This window comes from Cryptococcus neoformans (genome assembly GCF_000091045.1).
Source record: "Cryptococcus neoformans var. neoformans JEC21 chromosome 7 sequence".
In the NCBI taxonomy this organism is placed as follows: Eukaryota; Fungi; Basidiomycota; class Tremellomycetes; order Tremellales; family Cryptococcaceae; genus Cryptococcus; species Cryptococcus deneoformans.
This window is the reverse complement of record NC_006692.1, coordinates 1,003,268-1,022,285: the sequence shown is the minus strand read 5'-3', so window position 1 is coordinate 1,022,285 and position 19,018 is coordinate 1,003,268. Positions and strand designations below refer to the sequence as shown.

Below are 19,018 nucleotides of genomic sequence, written 5' to 3'. Positions count from 1 at the left end.
AGATGCCGATCGATAAGGCGACAATCAAGAAGACCAATCATCAAGACAACATTACCTCTTCAAACATCAGAATAATGTCGAGAAGGCCAAATCTCCGCTCAACAAAGTTAGCACTCAACCAGAAGGTCTCTATTATCCCAACAGATGCGGTCAAGGCAGAGCCGCCAAGCTCCAAGCTTACGTATAGTTCCCTCCGTCGACCGACCAGATCGAGTGCTACAGTGGAAGAATTGGCATCGCCCGTCAAGAAGAACAAATTAAACATCGCCAAGTACGAATACAAGGGCTCGATACCTTCCCCTAGGAAGCGTCCGAGGATAGATGATGTTGTCAAGGAGGAAGAAATTGAAACAAAGGCAAGCCCAATAAAGTCTCCGGCAAAAAAACCATTGCCACAGGTAGCGCTTGCAAAACCTCATGCGGCCCCTGCAAAATGGGAAGAACAGTACCGATTGATTGAAAAGATGAGACGGGGTATTGTCGCTCCTGTTGATGATATGTAAGCGATTCGTGACCTCTCGTGCCGAACGCATATACTGATAGCTTTGTTTAGGGGCTGCGAACGGCCGAGAACCAATACCGAAGGAGATCCAAAGGTATTTATTTTCAGTTAAAGCCTCATGTCGGTGCTAATCCGAGCATAAGACTTTTCGTTTCCACATCCTCATATCTCTCATGCTCTCCTCTCAAACAAAAGATGCTGTGACCTCAGCAGCCGTCACCTCTCTTCACACCTCTCTGCCAGGTGGTCTTTCTGCCGCCTCTCTGGCCGCTGCACCCTTGGAAACCATCCAGGAATGTATCAACAAGGTTGGATTCTGGCGACGAAAGGCAGAATACATCCAAGAGGCTGCAAAGACACTTTTGGAACAAGAAGGAGATGAGAAAGGAGACGTGCCAAAGACGGTCGAAGGTTTGTGCAAGTTGAAGGGCGTAGGGCCTAAAATGGCTTTCTTGGCCCTGCAATGCGCTTGGGATATGTATGTAATCTTTCGTTATCCTTCATCTATACCTCTCAACTGACATAAAATAAAAAGTAATGCTGGAATCGGAGTTGACGTCCACGTTCATCGCATCACAAATCGCCTCAAATGGCACCGTCCACCTACATCCACCCCAGAACAAACCCGACTCAACCTTCAATCATGGCTTCCCCCCCATTTACATAAACCTATCAACCCCTTGATGGTCGGTTTTGGTCAAGTGATCTGCCTCCCAGTTGGGCCTAGGTGCGATATCTGTCTGTTAGGCCAAAAGGAGATATGCCCAAGTCGAGTAAAAGGGGCGAATGCCAAGGGCAGAAAAGAGGTGACGTATAGCTTCAAGGAAGAGGAGGATGAACTTGCTATCGGGCAGTGGCGGTGGGGTCAAGCGAAGGGAGTTAAGAGTGAGGCCAAGGTTGAGATTGGATATGAGGGAGGATTAGAGAAAATCAAAGATGAGGAACCAGAGAATTCGGTCGAGGTGGAGCAGATGATCAAGGAACCAGGGATGAGACGACCTGATGAAGTGTTAGAGGTCTTGGATCAGGTAGATGGCCCCACGGATATCGGGGCAGAGCCTGTCATAAAGACCGAAAATGTCGATTGGTAATCATTGGGTATCATAATCAGTCTTTGCATCATTCGTCGGTTGTAAATTATTCTTGTATGTATACGAAAACAAGATCGTCCATATCTATCTTTGAGTCCGTGTCATCCCTCGGTCCAATCATCCTACGGACACTGAAGTCAGCAAACGCCTCATCCTAAGGAGGTTAACAACTCACTACTAGTCGCCAGGACCCTTTTTCTCGCTTTATCAATCTTCTGCATCCAGTCTTTCGCATCATTTGCACTTGCAGCCCTACGAAGCCCCCCCCGTCAGCTTCATTCAGTCGTTGGGAAATAGCAGTACGCACTTGAGGGCAATAGTATCCCCTCCCCTTCGCTGATCCGCCTTCAACGCGAAGCCCATCGAATCTCTCGTCTGTCGCACTTCAACCTCATGCAATGCCAATGGCTAAACGGTTACCATCAGCCATTCATCCTCGAGCGCTCAGCGAGAAAACATACCATGCGATAAAGACTTTTATCCTCGAGAAGGACGAGGATATCGTTACACAGAACCATACTGAGCTTCCTACCTGACTTGGCCTTGGATACAGGTCCCTCTTTGATAAGCTTTCTAGGGCCGAGGAACGCCGTTGGAGCCGTTAAATCAAGTCGTCTAAATATGCGTCAACTTCCTTCCTCTAACAGGGGTATCAAGGACTCACCCTTCACCTCCAATCCACAGATTCTCGCTCAGTACTCTCAATCGTTCTTGCCCTTCCGCTTCCCTCACGCTCTCGTTGATCCTAGATACAATCCTTTCAACTGCATGCAATGCCGATTGGAGAGAGGGTAAATCGGAAGAGTCGTAAGGAGTGTAGGCAATGATTTGCTTGATAAGAAGAGGGTAACGCGTTATTCGTTGCACTGAAAATGAGAGTCATGATTAATGAAGAAGTAATAAAACTGTATATGTTACTTACTCGGTATGAGGAGGTAATGAGAGAGATCGAGGCCTCGGATAGAGCTGTTGGTCGCTTGGATGTGCTATGGAGAGTCAATATGCCTCATATTCGTAGTATGTAAAAGCGCTAACCTTCAGATGAACATCCAGTTCAGGTTTCTCCTCCCTAAGGCTCTGTAGAAGCTTGATAGCCTGGTGTTGGTTCACACAGTAAGTCTACGATTCCTGTCAGCTAATGGTTACCTGAGAAACATGGTTAAAGCTCAGCGCACCATATACACTCCAGCTTCATTGAGAAAACCCAACACATCACCGATCCTGTCGATATACAGCCTTGCTGCTTTCTGCCTCTCTTCCAAAGCACTGAGAAATCCAGTATTGAACAAAAGGATGTCTTCAATGTTGGCAAAGATGACAGTAAGAGCTTTCTCGTCCAGCAGAGGCAAAAGAGAGGTGTAAAACACCTGTGAGAAGGAGATGAGCATTGCAAGATAGATAAGATAGTGATTCTTACCTCCACAATCAATTGCAAATCTCTGTTATAACCAATCTCAGTAGCGACGAATTCAAAAATCGCTTCTTGCCTCTTTCTCTCCCTCTTATCCATCGTTTCTAAAACACTCGGTTCTACCAGACTAGACCAAGTCTTACCAAACCCGGCATCTAATTCTTCACCTGAGCTGAAAATACCTGATCCAGGGGCCGGAGAGGCAGGAGGTTCGTCTACCCTCGTAATCGTAGGACCGCTAATGGATGGTCGTTTAGGTTCGTGTCCATGTGGTGTCATCATACTCTTGAGGAAGCCGGTGATTTTCCCGCCTGTTTCCTTGCCGAGTGACAAGGTGGAAATGGGAAGAGAAGTTGTGGTTGATGCAGGAGACAAAGCAGCTCCCGCTGTAGGCCCAGTATGTTGGGGAGAGAGGACTTGGGATGGCGGTCGAGACTCGGTTCGGACTGCCTCAGGTCGAGGTAGAGGTTGGGATTGAACCTGAGCAGACTGAGCGAGGAATGCCTCGTACCGAGCGTATGCATCTCCCGTCTCCAATCTGTCTGACTGAATTTCTTTCGATGGAGGGCTAGGTAGCTTTTTGCTCTTACCTTCGGGCACTGCTGGGGCGTGTCTTCTCTTTCTGCCTGGGACATTGGGCGCTGGTCTTCTTCTGGATGCAACTCGCCCAAGTCTTTGCGCAGGCGCTCCGGATGGCTCACGCTTGAGTTGAAGACCCGTGGCAGCAAGAATAGCCTGGCGTTGTTCTTCACGTTTTTTACGCTCAACTTCTTTTTCAGCGTCGATTTCCTTCTTAGGAGGTTTGGGCGCCGCACGGCGTTCCTTCCTGGGCTTCTCGATTTTGGCCAGCTTATCATCTGCAGGCGGCTCCTCTTCAGGTTCAGTCTCATCTTCAGATTCAGAACTAGACTCATCAGAAGACCAAAAACTGAGTATCGAGTCATCGGACGAAGATTCCCCTTCATCCTCTTCATTGTCAGTGATGAACGAGGGCGTATGCGACATGGCCGTGCTTGCTATTGAGAGCGTTGAAATGGCTCTAGGACGGGTGCGAAGCGGGGGTGGGATACTGTGGGCGCTCAGTCTACGTGAATCCTCAGTGGATTGCAGCGAATCCGAGATTTCTGCTTCCAGATACCCTTCAGCTGGTAGCTTGAGCTGTTCCATGGCGCTGGTGACTTCCGGAATCGTGGACATTGATTGCGCTTCAATGTCAGTAGGAGCCGCTGGTTCAGGACTGATGCCCAAATTCTCGTCTGTTGCAACTTGAGTAGACAGGCCTCTTGAAGTTTCGTTAGCTATATTACCGATCAGACCCATAAATTCGTGCATAAAGTCGCATTCCAAAGTAGAGATTTTTTTTGACGTTTTGGTGTTTTTGGTATAATGATCAAGCATGAAAAGAAAAATAAGAAACACAGTTTCAGCCTGCGTCAAACCACAACGGTAAACGAGCGATCTTTTGAGGAGTGGGGGTATAAGAGGAAAAGTGACTAACCATCGATAATCTCTAAGTATGCAGCAGGCACAAGGAAGATGATGCCAGTGTTTTCAACCTTCCACCAGTCATTTTCGGATCGGTCGACGACTTCGAGGATGTCCCCTTCAGCGAAGGGCAGTTGGTCTGGATCGCCAGCGGCGTAGGAGTAAAGCGCTTTCGCGCGGACAGCTATAAATCAGTTAGTGGGTGCCCATCCGTTTATCAGAAGCATGAAAACGCACCCTGGATGTGTTCGACATAGTTCTTGGGGAACCAACCCTTGCTGCCATCTTTCACCACGGTGCCATACCACCAGGGACTGGACTCATCCTTTGCAGGGTGAGCCTCAATCACCACATCCTCCTTGAAACTAAGGTCCACGTCTCGGGTACCAACGAATTCGTAGAGTGCTCGCACTCGAATGGCTGTGCTCTTTCGTCAATAGAGATAATAAGGGTCCAAACACTATCGCAACTTACTGGTAGCGAAGTCAAACTCGTTCAAATCATCTTCACCCTCGATTTGGACACGCGGCTTCTCAATCTGCTCATATCCATGTTGCTCTTTCTCTTCTTCCTCCTCCTGAGGAGGTTCAAGCATGGATGTCTCGCCCACGCTGGCAGCCGGGTGGGAGGCATCGGCAGCGAGACCAGCGTACCAGTCAATAGACTGACGGTTGGGATTACCACTGATGAACGAGTCCTCCGAAGGTGGCGCGGGGGAAGGAGCTCGCTCTTCCACAGGACCAGGAGCAGCGGCGGGAGGAGATGGTGGCGCGTATTCTCGGGGAGTTTCCCGGATGTGAGAAGGAGGCGCGGCGTCACCAATAACCCTGCCGATATCGGGAGGTCCAGATTTGTCGACGGTTTGAGCCTTTTTCAACCTGGCACCACCCTGAATAGCGGACAACAATGCACCCCTTCCTTGCTCGGGGTTTCCACCGCCAACATTGGCAAGTGCTTTGGGAGGCTCCTTTGGCGCTTGAGGGGCCGCGGAACCTGGACGGGAAGTAGAAGGAGATGAACCACCCATAATGTTACCGAACAAAGCCTGAGCCAGGCCTTGACGACCAGCACGAGAAGTAGTATACTCGTCGTCGGAAGAATCAGACTCGTCGACTTGCTTCTCCGCGATGTCCTCCCATTCGGGTTCGCTAGGAGGAGATCGGGGGCCTCGAGGAGGCTGGAAGGCGGGGTCCGCTGGTGGTGGGGGAGGCGCAGGAGGGGGAGGAGCTGCCAGTGCAGGTGATTCGGCAGCAGGAGAGGGCGAAACAGAGGCAGCGGCGGGAGGTTTGAAGAAGGGATTGAAGCCGCCAGCAGGGGCAGCAGGAGAAGGAGTAGCACCAGGGGCACCCCCGGGCTTTCGGAAAGGGTTGTAAGAAGGCGCAGATTCCGCGGGGGGTGCAGGAGGCGCGGGTGGGGCGGGTGGGGCAGGAGGTGCAGGAGGTGCAGGGGAAGGAGCAGCAGATGAGCTTGCTTCCTTCTTGGGTGTCTCGGCCGCAGGTGGAACCGGACTAGCCCCAAGACTCCTATTCTTCCTAGCTGCCAGCAAAGCCTCTTCTTGTCTTCGTTCCTCTTCCTCTTCCTTCTGCAGAGCTTCCAACCTCGCTCGACGCTCGGCTTTGGCTTTGGCAGCGGCTTCCTCTCGACGTCGGAGCTCGAGCTCTTCAGGATCGTCTTCGTCGGGTTTAGGCGTAGGAGGCTGAGGGGTGGGAGGAGTTGGAGCGGCAGGGGGAGCGGGAGCAGGGTGGGCACGAGAAGGTGGAGGCACAGGAGCGGCCTTGCTTCGAGGTGTCGGTGCAGGAGGAGGGGCGGCAGGCTTCTTCATGGCGCTCTTCAAAGAAGGCGCAGCGGGTTCAGCGGGTTTCTCCTCACTCTTAGGCTCAGCAGCAGCACCACCAGCCTCTGCCAATCTCCTCTTCCTAGCTTCATCTCTTTCCTTTTGCGCTTCTTCTGCCTTTCTACTCTTCTCTTCGGCTTCTTTCCTCTCCTTCTCCAACCTGTCCTGCACGCTGGTATCAACTTCCTCCTCTTTATCCTCGGAAGAAACACCGAGAGCCTTGAGACGCTCTTGGATACGTCGTTGAGCCTGCTCACGAATGTAAGCTTTTCGCTCCTCAGGAGTCATATTCTTTGTAGAAGGGACGGAGGAAGAGGATGTCGGGGCTGGGGGAGGTGGAGGGGCAGAGCTGGAGGTAGCAGAGGCGGATGGGGGAGGAGGTGCAGGGGGTGGGGAGCGCACGCCGGTTGGTGATCGAGGTCGGTCATACCTATCGCGGTCATCCCGTCTGTCGCGATCATACTTGTCATACCTGTCATACCTGTCACGAGACCTATCTCGCGACCTGTCTCGTCGATCCCTGTCATAGTCATACCTATCCCTCTCTCGACTTCTGTCCCTCTCCCTATCATATGTCCCTCGGTACCTCTCATACTCATCCCTGTCTCTGTCTCGATCATCAAATCTCCCATGAGTCTTGTTTCTCTCATCTCGTCTTCTTACACCGGCACGCTCCTCCATGGCCTTTTCTTCCCTTCTCCTCTCTTGCCTCCGCTCAAGCTCGGGAAGCTTTTCGTGCATGAGATAAAGCAATTCTCTTTCAAGTTTTCGGCGTTCCTCGTCCTTTTCAGCAGTACGACGACCCTTGGAAGTATATTCAATATCCTCCTGGATACGCTTCACACGGTATTGCAAAGTCTCAATCTCCTCTTCAAGCTCTTCGTCCTCTGCAGATTTTTCAGCAGACTTCTCGAGCAAGGAAGAGGTGTTTTCGAGTTTTCGTCGAATGTCCTTCAAGCCGGCGTCGGGATCTTCGCCGCCATAACGCACAGACTTGCGATCGAGGTGCCTGGAAGACGGCTTGTATGTGGAAGGCACTTCGTCAGAGTGTTTGTAAAGAAGAGCATCCTTAGAAGCACTGGCAGGGGTCGAGTATGCAGGAGAGGCAGTACCCGGCCGAGAAATAGACTCGTGCTTGAGGAGGTCTTTCATGAAGTTGACTGTGGAGTCAATGTCTCGCATAGAGGCAGGGACGAGCTCCTCAGGAAGTTTATCAGGGATCTGATTGCCGTTAAGGGCTTTTTAGGGTTAGCTTATGTACGTGTGTAGGGCAGATGCAAGACTCACCCCGGTAAATAAGACCCATCGCAACGTGGAACTCAGGCAAGTTGAGCTTGCCTCTGTTGTCAACATCGGAAAGGTTCCTAAATTGTTATTAGACTTGATTCGTCTTCAAATCGCGCGAGGACTTACCAGATCTTCATGAGATCGTCCTGACTCAAACCACTCTGACCAAAGACGTTCCTGGCCATATCACCAGAAATGAATCCATCACCCTTAGTATCCCAAGCCCTGAAGATTTGGTCATAATCCTTCTTCTCTTGACGGGAGAGAGTCCATGGGATCTTGGGTGTATTGACGGAAGGATTTTGCAAAAGCGACTGGAAAGTCTGCTGCAGAGGCTGAGACGACTGGGCAAACTGGGGAACGCCCGAAGAAAATGGCTAGGAAGGGTCAATCGATGCGAATACGACGCGTCAAAAGTTCACTCACCTGTGACATGTTGCTAGGCATGAAGCTCTGCATCATAGTTTGCAGTCTTGGATCATGAGGCATACCAGTAGGTTGAGCCTGCAACCTGCCAATGCCGGTGGGCTGCGACATCAAGCCAGCACCACCTTGCCAACCAGTCTGTTGCGGAGTCAATCCCATCCCTGTCGATTGGGACATCATTCCTGTTGGTTGGGACATCATACCTCCTTGGAATCCAGTTTGTTGAGGCATCATCCTGCCAGCATTCGCGGAAGCATTGAACCCAGTCTGTTGGGGCATCATTCCTGTCTGCTGGGATACCATGCCTGTACCGCCCGGAAACCCGGTCATCTGCGGGGCAATACCATTCCCCCTGAAGTTGCTCGAAGGAGGCTGGTTGAGGAAGGCATAATTCTGGCCTGGTTGAGCTCCTGCGATGCCTGTCTGTTGCGGACGCTGTTGCTGAGGGAAGCCGGTCTGCATGGGCTGGAGACCAGCCCCAGCGAAGCCTGTTGGCTGGGAATTGAGGAATGAGGGCTGCTGCTGCTGGCTGTAGGGGTATTGCCCCCACTGGTTCGACTGCATTGCGGATGTTGGAAAGAAGGAAGAAAGAAAAGGAAGAAAGAAAGAGATAAATGAGGAGCGAGCGTGGCGGAGTGTATACACCGGTCCGCCGTCGTCATTGGCTCCCTGAAATGACCCTGAAATTTGGCTTATGGAATGCGGCAAAAATGTCTATTATCTTGTTGCATTCCAGACTTAAAAGCCAATTCTGGGCACAAAAGTCAGTTCTGAGTACACACTCCGCAAGTGATGAGGTCACGATATTTCTAATCAGGTTGTTCGTTTACTCGCTCGCTATCCGACTAACGAACAGTATTTCTATTCAATCTATTCACAAACCATCCTCGAATCACGCCAGGCCAGACTGCTCCTCTGAACATCCCTACACATTAACTCAGGGCTGAAAGAGGCGTAAAAGTCTGGCGGCAACACTCTGGCCAAGTGCATTTTGCAGCATTCCGCCACTCTTCATCTCCCGTCTCTAACCGCGACCTCAAAAAGGTCCATCAGGTAGCCATCCACCATGCCGCTTAAACTCAACCCACGCTCTCCTCTACCTCCATTCTCATTCTCAACTTCTCCATCACCAGCATCGTCTCCACATGCTCAGTCTCAAGCAGGAGAGACCCCCCGGCCGCCAGCAGACTTCCTACCGGAAAAAGACATGTACATGTTTGGCACGTATCCGCTGCTGGCCGGAAATGAAGAGGGAAGAGGTTTGGTAAAATGTGGAAGGTGTGGAAAAGTCGGGATGGAGTGGGCTGCCGCAGAGCATCGACGTGAGTATTGCTTTGTAGCTCGCAGGCATCAGTTATCTACGCCTGCACTGTCCAGTTACTGACATTTCGAAAAAAAGGGGTGTGTAATCATGTATTGGACGGGGCACCTCTTGTGACAAAGAAGTCTGCAAAGATCATGGACACCAAAAAAAGGCGTGCATCCGAGGGTCAGTCTTGCCCATTGCCCATTCACAGTCTCTTAAATAATTCATTGACACAACCTTAGACGTCTCCATCTCGCCCTCCAAACGCGCGCGTCTGCCTTCTCCATCTTCATCGATTATCCCTGAAGAGTACAAGGGATTGAAGAAGAGTGAGATCAAAAAGCTCCAAAAAGACAAGATCCGCGCGGAGAAACGAGAGGCAAAGGAAAGAGAGCGTTTAGAAATCGCAGAGCGTAAACGTCAACGAGGTAAATTTTTCTCAGTTCGGCTTAATCACAGCAACATGCTAACGCACGCCAAGCCAATAATCCTATCAACTATGACAGACAATGTGGTGTCATAAACGACAAGGGTCACCCCTGTGCTCGTTCACTGACCTGCAAAACCCATACCGTCGGTGCCAAACGCGCCGTCCAGGGGCGCACTCGTCCTTATGACGAACTTTACCTCGATTGGCAACGTGAGCACAACCCCAACTTCAAAGAGCCCGTCAAAAAGGACAAGGTCGAAAAGAAGAAGGAAAAGAAAAAGGGTGAGACTGAGGATGACGAGGTATTAGCCGAAGGCGAAGAAGGCAGGAGGGAGATTAGCGAGCTTATTGCACTCACACGGATGGCCGGAGAACGATGCAAGCATCACATCTCAACTCTCGGTCATATCCCTCCTCAACCCACCCTTGCGCCAGGCGTGCCCCCTCCCGCCGCCCCTCCCCGCCCACAACAACGTCCTGCCAAGAAACCTCCTTTCCAGCCGACTTGGCGATCAAGTTCTTCAGCGAACGATTTCAGCGATGTGGGAAGGATGCTGGTGCAAGCCCTCGCTGCGAGGAGCAGGCCTGCTGTAGGGGGGCTGACGGTACAGGTGCCTGTACCTGGTGGTGGAGGTGTACCTGGGTCATCTTCAGCTGGTGTGCAAGGGCAAGCGGTCAAGATCCCTGTATCATGAGGGGAACTTTGTGAGAGGTGGTTGTATATCATCTTTGATGCCCTTTTTTGTAGCTGTTTATGCATATTTGTTTCTTTGAAACTGTTGCCCCAGACGGAGAAACAACTATTCAAACTATACTTTCGCTTCAAAATCTCGCGTATTTTCAGACCCAAGTTTACAACTAGGTACATGCATGACACGACAGCGAGCAACGAGTGCCTGTTATTGAAGCGAAACAGCGCTAAGGCAACCGACATACCGAAAGTTGAGATCCGCAACCATTATCACAACTAAATTATTTACCATGTACAACGCCTCTTTACGGTAATGTATTTCCTCCTGTACTGAAGATCATATTTGATTCTCTCTAGCACATCCAGCCTTCTAAGCTGCTTGGCCACCCTTTCACTTTCCATCTGTTCCCTCTGTTTCTCCGCTTGCACTCTATCAATATAACTTCGAAAATTATCCCAATCAAACCATGCCGGCACCTTGTAGTTATCGTATTTCTTCTGCTTTACTGTGCCTCCATAAGTGAACAGTCGGATCTGGTATCTCTTTCGATAGTCCCACTCCTCCGTGTCGGGGTACATGATTCTACCATGACCGTGTATCCAACTGCCATTCAAGAGCCCTTCTAATCTCGAGTCCAAAATATCCCACCTAGTGTCCGGTGAAAAGTTGAAAACATGATCTCTGAATGCTGTTTGTAAGACCAAATTATCCAAGCCGGCATGGCGTCTACCGCAAACTTTGAATCGTATGACTTTGTGTGGTTTGTCCAGATACCGATCGCGAAGGCCCTCCTGATCAAGCTGATGGAAATGGACGGAAAACTGCCGCCGGTCCGCGAGATGACCGATAAACGTCATCGAGTCTATGCTGGATGGCCACTCCGGTTCCTTGGACGAGATAGGTGCATGTATCGAGATACGACAAGCAGAGGGGGTGGGGGTTAGCCGGAAGAATAAATTCCAGAGCAGATATGATTGGTCTCCCATAGGCGGGAGAGGGGTCCCATCATCGTAACTTGTAGCTGTGTGGGGTGCGAGTTCGTTGATCCTCTGGGCGCAAACGGCAGAAGCAATGTGTATTGATTCCAGTCGAGGAAGTAAATAGCTTTTCTTCCCATTCGTTTTGGTAGGACGGTTGAAGGCAGAAAACTTAAGTAGGGCCCATACGAATTCAACGAGGCCACGATCTGCCCACCACCCTCTGTTGATAGGAAGTGGGACTCTGTTTTCGCGTGGATCGGCGCCGACGTAAAGCGTTTGGACGTATGAAAGCGCTAAACGTTTAGTACAGGTTATTGGACGAGTGCCGTAGAGTGCTTTTTCAGGTTTATCCCAAGGGATAATGAACGTCCTATACAGATCAGGGAGGATACGATGATATTGATATTTCGAGATGCGCATAACCGTGACCGGCTTGATCCGGGCGAGCTCATCCAAAATGAAATGCTGGACTTCTCTGAGGGGAATAAGAGTAGTGAACTCGATTTGTGGGGGTTTGGAACGACTCCATGTTGCCAAAGATGGAGAAGACCATGTAGGATCAGCCTTGAATTTCATCATGTCAGCTAGTGGTCATTCGTCGTCAACCCCTCCTCAGGAGTTACTACTTACCTGGAGACAACTGGAGTCGTCGTGAAATCGAGAAGGATAGCTTATGCGGTAAGACAAGGAGTGGACCATTTTGTTGAAGTGCAGTATGATCCTATGTATTTCGATGCTGTGATGAGAAAGTGAAAAGCTTTCCTTGGTTTGAAAATAAGGCTGACAGATAGACACGTTTGAGACGTTGCAATGAATGAGAAAGAAATGAATCGATTTTATACCCGTTGATTCGATGGCGGAAAAGCGTTATCCGCCGTCTGTAATGAAGAACTGTTGTGATGGAAGTTAGTTGTTCTTTGTTGGCGGATAAGAGGAACTGCGCAAAGACCAAATAAAGAACGTAGAAAAGAGGCAAGGGGCGAGTTGCTGTAAATCCGACTTGCATGGTCAGATTGATGGCGTCTTCGATGACAGACAAAAGTAAGGAATGAATGAAGCTTTCAAATAATGATGATAACAAGAAGAACGGAGGAAAAGATAAAAATAGAAGACTGCTGTTTGCCGCCGCCGCGTTTGTTGTTTGAGAGGCCGAGATTGCATTAAATGACCGGCGGTCGATGTCAGAAGTCCCCCGAGACGTAATCAAATCAAAGCTGCGACTGCAACGGCACAAAATAACAATAATTTGCTTTTATTAACTCATTTCAAATTTACTTAACTAATGAGAATTTCGATTGCTCCGACATCCGACGCTTCGTTTATTTCCCACAAATATTAGTTTTGTTGGCCTCGCTATAATCTTCGATAGACATTGGTTCCAGGTGGGAGGGAACAAGTTCTGATTATTGATCTAGACATGTTGGGACAAAACAAGGAAGTGGGCCGGGGATCAGGGAGGGGATAATGATTGATAGAGATGCATGTATCTTCTTTTTCTTTCGCTCATGAGTGGTGATGATGGCATGGCAGCAGTTACAGGGAGCATGACGATCCATCATAATAAGAGCCAGACCAAAGTTAACCTCTACAGAATTCAACAAGTGTATCGCAATAAATGTCTGGCCGATGAAGACCTTACAGCAGCTCATAATACTTGTTCGTGTCGCAGATTGTCCGCTTTTTCTTCTTTTCCTTCTTCTGTCGTCACCACCGCCAATGAAGCATATAAATCTAAAACCGTACAAGAACAAATGTCCGTGACAAGAGAAAGAAAACCAAAAAGACACAACAAGAAAACAAGATAAAAATCAAGTGCCGGACACAGCACAACAACGACTCAAGGTACCCAAAATCTGAACCCATTCCAAGGCTTCCTTCGTCCCATGTCTTCCCTAACTTCCCCTATTCCGTCAACCTCTACCACTTGCATTCTCTCATTCGCCTTTCCAAAAGCTGCATCAAATTTGTTATATTGGTACACATCGTTTGGAGTGTCATCATCCAAAGAGCTAGAGTATCGTTCATAGGATATCTGCTTTTGAGGGTAGAGAGAGGTACGTTCATAAAGCGAAGCGACATTTGCGCCAAAAGGAATGGGAGGGAGGTAAGGTGGTGGGGACGCAACCGATCCGGAGGCAGATGTCTGCTCTCGAGCAAGGTGATCGCGGATTGGAGGAAGGGTGGGTCTGATATCATGGGATGCCGAAAAAGCGGGTGAATCGATAGAAGGAAGGGTTTCGCTTACGCGGAAGCGCTTAATTGGTGGAAGTTCAAATTCGGATGAGTATTTACGAGAGTGAAGAGAATGAAGCGACTCGGAGCGCCGGTGAACACCTTTAAAGCTAGAGTCGGATTGGAGATTGAAAGAAGAAAGTGGCGGCAGTGTAGGACCCGAGAAACTGCGTAAAGGAGGGAGTGACGGCCGTTTCTCGTGCATGCTCGTGACAGATGGGACATCTGTGGGGAGAGGGACGTTACTGAGGGGATGCGCGCTTCGCACCTTGGGGCTAATTGATTCAATAGGGGCCATACGGCCACTTTCGGGGACCGACTAGGGACCACTTTGTCAGCAACGTGCGTAACATGACAAGTAAACCACTCACGTTAAGCTCGCTGTCCTCATCTGATAATCTCTTCTTTCTCTTTCCCCCCTTCTTTCCTTCTCCTTTTCGTTCCTTATCCCAAACAGTCTGTCGACATAAGGCATAATGTGGGTGCCCCGGTGGGAAATTCTTGGTAAACGTCTCATTTTCTCCCCAATGACATTCTTCGCCCTTAACAATCGTCCAGATGCATCCCTTCCCTCGAGGGTATTTGTCGGTCCTTTCAACCTTGGCGAACATCTTGTGTATAGATAGGGTATGTCTTACAGAGTTTCGCCATCCAGCTGTATCGGTGGCGAAAAATGGATAAGCAGTCTCAATCCAGCGATAGATGTGCTCTAAAGATAGACCGCCAAAGGAAGAGCTAAGGATGGCTTGACCCATGAGGAATGCCAATGGTGCTTGAGGACGTGCAAGAGGACGTGGACCTTCTGGGATACCTTCAGTGCCAGGTTCGGGGCCACTATGGGGCTCTATTACCGCCGCTGAGGACGTGGATGTCTCGCTTGTCTGTGACGGAGTCCTATTTCTGGACTTTACCCTTTCTGAATCAGCCTGAAATGTCCTGGTAAAGGTCTCCACTCCGTCCCAGCGCCACTCTTCGCCCTTCTTGATTGTCCAAATACCCCCTTTTCCTGATGGGTAGTCTGTGGTGCGATCTGTCTTTTCAAACACCTTGTTTGTGGACAATGTGTGTCTGACCGAATTGCGCCATCCCGCAGTATCGGCAGCGAAGAAAGGATAGGCAGTTTCAATCCATCTATATATGTGGCCGAGCGACAAGCCACCTCGGGATGAACTGAGGATAGCCTGGCCCATAAGGAAGGCTAGAGGTGCTTGCGGTCGAGTGAGAGGACGAGGACCATCAGGGATACCTTCTACACCTGGGTCAGGCGCATGAAAGGAGGATGCTGAGGGGGGAGTAGAGGCACGAGAAGAGGAGAGACTTCCGCTGGAGTGCAGATCCCAGCTATTCTTCCTTTGCGGCGAAGGTGGCTTCATTCGTAGCAGAGGTATGCCACTATTGCACATGGGAACATGAACAAACGGATATCAATGATAAGCTGGGCGATGCGGAAGGTTTACAGAAGAAGGCTTACGGATAGCGAGGGCGAGAGACGCCGATGCTCTCAGGATGTGCCGCTCTGTGAGCCTCCATACTGGGGAATGTTTGTGTTCTGTGAGAAAGAAGGAGAAGATGGGAGATGTTTATGTTTATTTGGACGGAAGTAATTACACTTGTTGACGGCTGCTTGGAGTTGTTTACTCTGTCACGTGATCACAGAAAAGTATTAAAATAAGAACAAAGAACTGCAATTCCGCTCCTCCGCAGCAGCCGGCGACGGACGAATGCCCGGCCAGCAACGAAGGCATACTAATTTAGATCAGGACACTTTCTGCTGTATAGTCTCACAGTCCCGATGGAACGCGCAATATGCAAATATGGCACATGAATCATGAAAGAACTGGAATGACAACGGCGGGGATTCAGAGTTACTTTGTGTATGGGAACGTTATAATATAAGGCATTATTCTGAACTCTAATGGTGACTACTAAAGGAATGGATGATGAAACCTATTCCCAGCTCCAATGCTGTGTCTACGTATGATATTTGTTGGCTGACGCGCAGCAGGGGCAACTCATACGTAGCAAGCCCGGCAACTACAATATACGACATGATGGGCGTGCATGCATACCATCACAGACTTCTGGTGTTTCGCGCCTTTCAATTTGATTTGTTACATTTATTCGAAGCTAGAAGCGACGTCTTCTTTGCGTCGGTTGAAGCCTTCGTTCTTGTAGCGAAAATCATCCATTTTTGTCGTCTCTCGCCTTTGCGTCTTTGCTTCTTTGCTTGTATGAAAATCTGAAGACAACAAGATGCCCGATGCCCCAATCGCCAATCAATATAAGTCTACCGTTACTGTGCCATAAATACAGACATATCCGCACGACTCGCGTGTCAACGACGGAAGGTCCGTGCGTCGAGGGCAAAGATGCATATAAAAATGGCTATTCTGCCACCGCTTTTTTCTTCACTCTTCCTTTCTCCTTGGGCATCTTCTTCGTCTCATCCACGTCTACCTCTATGCCCACATCATCTATCTCCACAACCTGTCCGTTTTTCTTGATACCCTCATCGCCCATCCCTCCGTCGCCCTCCTTTTCGATATCAGACAACTGGACCGGTTCAGCTTGAGAGTCGACATCCACTGTTTCTTTGGTCTTCCTGTTGGTCAATGCTGCAATCAGTCTCCTGAGATGGAAATAAGAATATGATAGGTAGACAACCTACTTCTTGAGATTGCTCTTCCGGCCCTTGGTCTGCATGCTGGGATTGGGATCGGGAGGGCGCAGGTTGTCATGGATAACATCTTCCAGGCCGCTGTCAAGTTATGATCAGCTTCTCATGCCCAACCGTGCTAGAATTGTACCTACTAGATTCGGTACAGCTCGAATACTGCTTGCTCCTATGTTCACTATCAGCCAATGAATTTACCATGAGGTGGGGATACCACGCACTTTGTCTTTGGCCTCAATCATTAAATCGACATCATCCGGCAACTCCGCTGGCAACGTCTGACATCGATCAGCATGCGCCCTCCTCTCCATTATGCTCTCCGCCCCTGGTCTAGGCTCTGATAGATGTTGCTTCATCTTGATGCCCTTCTTGTTCCAGACCTCTGCAATCTTCGGGATAAGCTCTGCGGGAGGGCCGGCGGAAGGGTTCAAGGCGTCGTGATGATAATCAAAGATGATGGGGATGTCAAGCTCAGTACAAACTGGTAGAAGATCATCGACGTTGTAACAAATCTACGTTACTGTCAGACCCTTGCCCATAGGGTTTTAAACCTGTATACTTACTTCGTCATTCTCCAGGACAAGCCTTGCCTTCACCTGGTCGCTCGTAAGGGTGGTGTAATTTTCTTTGAATCTTGCCAAAGTGCTTTCTTTATCCCCGTAAACACCCCCCATATGGATGCTGATCCTTATCAGCAGGGGTTTCTTGGCTGCGATTTGTGCTACTTACATCATCACACCATCAGGCCCAAGTCCCATCCTGTCCATAATTTCACAGTGATATTCTAGCTCTCTAATTGACGCATCTACTACCGCCTTTTTCGGTGACCCTAATTGCGTAAACTGCTCTAATCAGCCTTGCATGTCCCTGCTGTTTGTGATTTAACTAGACTCACCTGACCTGGATGCATAGTCAATCTATGCCGGTATTTTTTTGCTAAATCTCCTGCTTCTTTCAACTCTGCATCCGCAAAATCGAGAGAGTATCCATACTTGGCGTGAGACGCGAAAGGAAACATTTCAGAAGACATCCGCATGAAACGGATCTTGTTGTCTTCATTCCATTGGATTAATGTCTTGAGGTCTCGAACGTTCATTAGCCCGAGCCCTTTAGGTAATTCAATCCCCTCTTCCTCTATACTGGCGATTCGACAAGTTCTCGAACAAAATATACTTTCAGGCTTGTTGGCACGTAACACGGTATTCAAACAGGCGTATCCAAGGCGTCCTGTAAAGAATTAGCACTGAACATTCACTAAGCCAAGCTATGAAACGCCTACCTCTGAATGTCGTCGTCTTCCGCTCAACATCCGGAATTTCATATACCTTTTTGGGGTACTCCCTAGGCTTTCGTTTACGTTTCACGATCTCATTGCCTTCATCGTCGTATTGCGGTTCGTCTTTGGCTATTCGTGATTTCTTTACCGCTTTTTTCTTTGTTCTTTCTTGTTCTCCATTTTTCGCTGTGGCTGTTGACTCAACTGTGATTCTTTGTCCATTTTTCTTCCCTTTCGCGGGTATTGCCATGTCTTCCCTGAAATCAAGTTCTTCCTCACTTTCAGCTTCTTCCTTGGCAGCAGCAAGTTCAGCGTTAGACTTTCGGCCTCTTTTTCTCCCTTTTGTTGAACTAATTTCCCCAATCTCCACCTTCCCTCCTTCTTCTACAGCCATTTTTGAGCCCCTCTTACGCTTGATCGACGCTCGGTCTGCAGCACCGTTCATCACTACCTTGCTGACCTGGTCGTCCTCTACATCGGAAGCTGACGGAGGTGTAAGATTCTCTTCATCCATGGCCATTGCTACCGCCAGTAAAGTCGCTTTGGGTGGTTTCGAAGGCGGGGACGGAGCAAGACTTTGCTCTAGACTTCTGGGAGAGGTGGCGAAAGGCGCCATGTCGGTTGAAGAGGGTTGCAGTGCTTTACGTGCACTTCTTCTGGGAGGCATACTTGTTTCAATATGAGATAATGTCGGGATTGATTTTGGCAAGTAAGACGGATATTGTCTCCGAAGAGTTGCTTCTGTCGTGATTGCGGATAATGGTGGTGGTCGAAAGAGCGACAAGAACCTCATGTACTTAATGCTGATATAAATACTTGGCAACAAATGCAGACGTGTTTGTTGCAAAAGCAGAAGGAAGTACTCGCGACTGCGTTTTATACATACCGAAGAAATGTCAAGTGTGGTATCGTATTATATAGTGAACGATGAGTAAAAAGCCTGAAAAGCTTGCAAGGTGGAGATCGAGATGAAGATCGAGAGTAACGACGTCACGTCATAACAGAGTAACTGAATGACTGGTGACTACCTCGTCAGCTTTGGTTTTTTATTTATTAGTCGCGAGGTTTCACTGGTCACCAACTGAGATCGGGACAAAAAAAAGCTCATTTCAATCCCTTTCAAGGATCATTTCAAGCCCATTCAAGGACCATTTCAATCCCTTTCAAGGATCATTTCAAGCCCATTCAAGGACCATTTCAAGCCCATTCAAGGATCATTTCAAGCCCATTCAAGGACCATTTCAAGCCCATTCAAGGACCATTTCAAGCCCTCTCAAGGATCATTTCAAGCCCATTCATGGCTCATTTCAATGCTATACAAGGCTCATTAATCTCAGTTTTGGTTCTAGTCGCCAGGTCTCAGTGGTTACCAACTGAGATCGGGACGAAAAA

The 19,018-nt window shown here is 49.2% G+C and overlaps 7 protein-coding genes across 7 annotated transcripts; 2 read left to right on the top strand and 5 right to left on the bottom strand.

The window, feature by feature from the left end:
• The first annotated feature begins 59 nt into the window (after window positions 1–59).
• Window positions 60–1,702, top strand: CNG03640 (DNA-(apurinic or apyrimidinic site) lyase, putative). The gene is made up of 4 exons (XM_572070.2): window positions 60–499; window positions 554–596; window positions 646–980; window positions 1,038–1,702. The coding sequence occupies exons 1-4, from the start codon at window positions 75–77 to the stop codon at window positions 1,591–1,593; spliced, it is 1,359 nt and encodes a 452-aa protein (XP_572070.1). The 5' UTR covers window positions 60–74; the 3' UTR covers window positions 1,594–1,702.
• Window positions 1,612–4,293, bottom strand: CNG03635 (hypothetical protein). The gene is made up of 9 exons (XM_024658644.1): window positions 3,011–4,293; window positions 2,769–2,960; window positions 2,629–2,712; window positions 2,516–2,579; window positions 2,258–2,459; window positions 2,055–2,208; window positions 1,901–2,001; window positions 1,769–1,845; window positions 1,612–1,715 (listed from the first exon to the last, which is right to left on the bottom strand). The coding sequence occupies exons 1-9, from the start codon at window positions 4,199–4,201 to the stop codon at window positions 1,711–1,713; spliced, it is 2,070 nt and encodes a 689-aa protein (XP_024514563.1). The 5' UTR covers window positions 4,202–4,293; the 3' UTR covers window positions 1,612–1,710.
• A 37-nt stretch (window positions 4,294–4,330) lies between these two features.
• On the bottom strand, window positions 4,331–8,609 carry CNG03630 (protein binding protein, putative). Its single transcript, XM_024657582.1, has 7 exons — window positions 8,037–8,609; window positions 7,737–7,987; window positions 7,611–7,687; window positions 4,964–7,561; window positions 4,727–4,909; window positions 4,503–4,673; window positions 4,331–4,432 (listed from the first exon to the last, which is right to left on the bottom strand). The coding sequence occupies exons 1-7, from the start codon at window positions 8,598–8,600 to the stop codon at window positions 4,428–4,430; spliced, it is 3,849 nt and encodes a 1,282-aa protein (XP_024513251.1). The 5' UTR covers window positions 8,601–8,609; the 3' UTR covers window positions 4,331–4,427.
• A 312-nt stretch (window positions 8,610–8,921) lies between these two features.
• On the top strand, window positions 8,922–10,510 carry CNG03620 (histone acetylation-related protein, putative). The gene is made up of 4 exons (XM_572066.2): window positions 8,922–9,358; window positions 9,436–9,525; window positions 9,585–9,770; window positions 9,824–10,510. Exons 1-4 carry the CDS (start codon window positions 9,103–9,105, stop codon window positions 10,465–10,467), a joined length of 1,176 nt encoding a protein of 391 aa, XP_572066.1. The 5' UTR covers window positions 8,922–9,102; the 3' UTR covers window positions 10,468–10,510.
• A 145-nt stretch (window positions 10,511–10,655) lies between these two features.
• CNG03615 (hypothetical protein) lies at window positions 10,656–12,503 on the bottom strand. Its single transcript, XM_024658643.1, has 2 exons — window positions 12,075–12,503; window positions 10,656–12,008 (listed from the first exon to the last, which is right to left on the bottom strand). Exons 1-2 carry the CDS (start codon window positions 12,141–12,143, stop codon window positions 10,749–10,751), a joined length of 1,329 nt encoding a protein of 442 aa, XP_024514562.1. The 5' UTR covers window positions 12,144–12,503; the 3' UTR covers window positions 10,656–10,748.
• Window positions 12,504–12,925: 422 nt separating this feature from the next.
• On the bottom strand, window positions 12,926–15,245 carry CNG03610 (checkpoint supporessor 1, putative). The gene is made up of 3 exons (XM_572064.2): window positions 15,148–15,245; window positions 14,048–15,068; window positions 12,926–13,995 (listed from the first exon to the last, which is right to left on the bottom strand). Exons 1-3 carry the CDS (start codon window positions 15,204–15,206, stop codon window positions 13,282–13,284), a joined length of 1,794 nt encoding a protein of 597 aa, XP_572064.1. The 5' UTR covers window positions 15,207–15,245; the 3' UTR covers window positions 12,926–13,281.
• Window positions 15,246–15,756: 511 nt separating this feature from the next.
• CNG03600 (conserved hypothetical protein) lies at window positions 15,757–18,567 on the bottom strand. Its single transcript, XM_024657581.1, has 8 exons — window positions 17,630–18,567; window positions 17,246–17,577; window positions 17,080–17,192; window positions 16,914–17,031; window positions 16,572–16,862; window positions 16,488–16,519; window positions 16,345–16,434; window positions 15,757–16,278 (listed from the first exon to the last, which is right to left on the bottom strand). Exons 1-8 carry the CDS (start codon window positions 18,417–18,419, stop codon window positions 16,062–16,064), a joined length of 1,983 nt encoding a protein of 660 aa, XP_024513250.1. The 5' UTR covers window positions 18,420–18,567; the 3' UTR covers window positions 15,757–16,061.
• Between the last annotated feature and the right edge of the window lie 451 nt (window positions 18,568–19,018).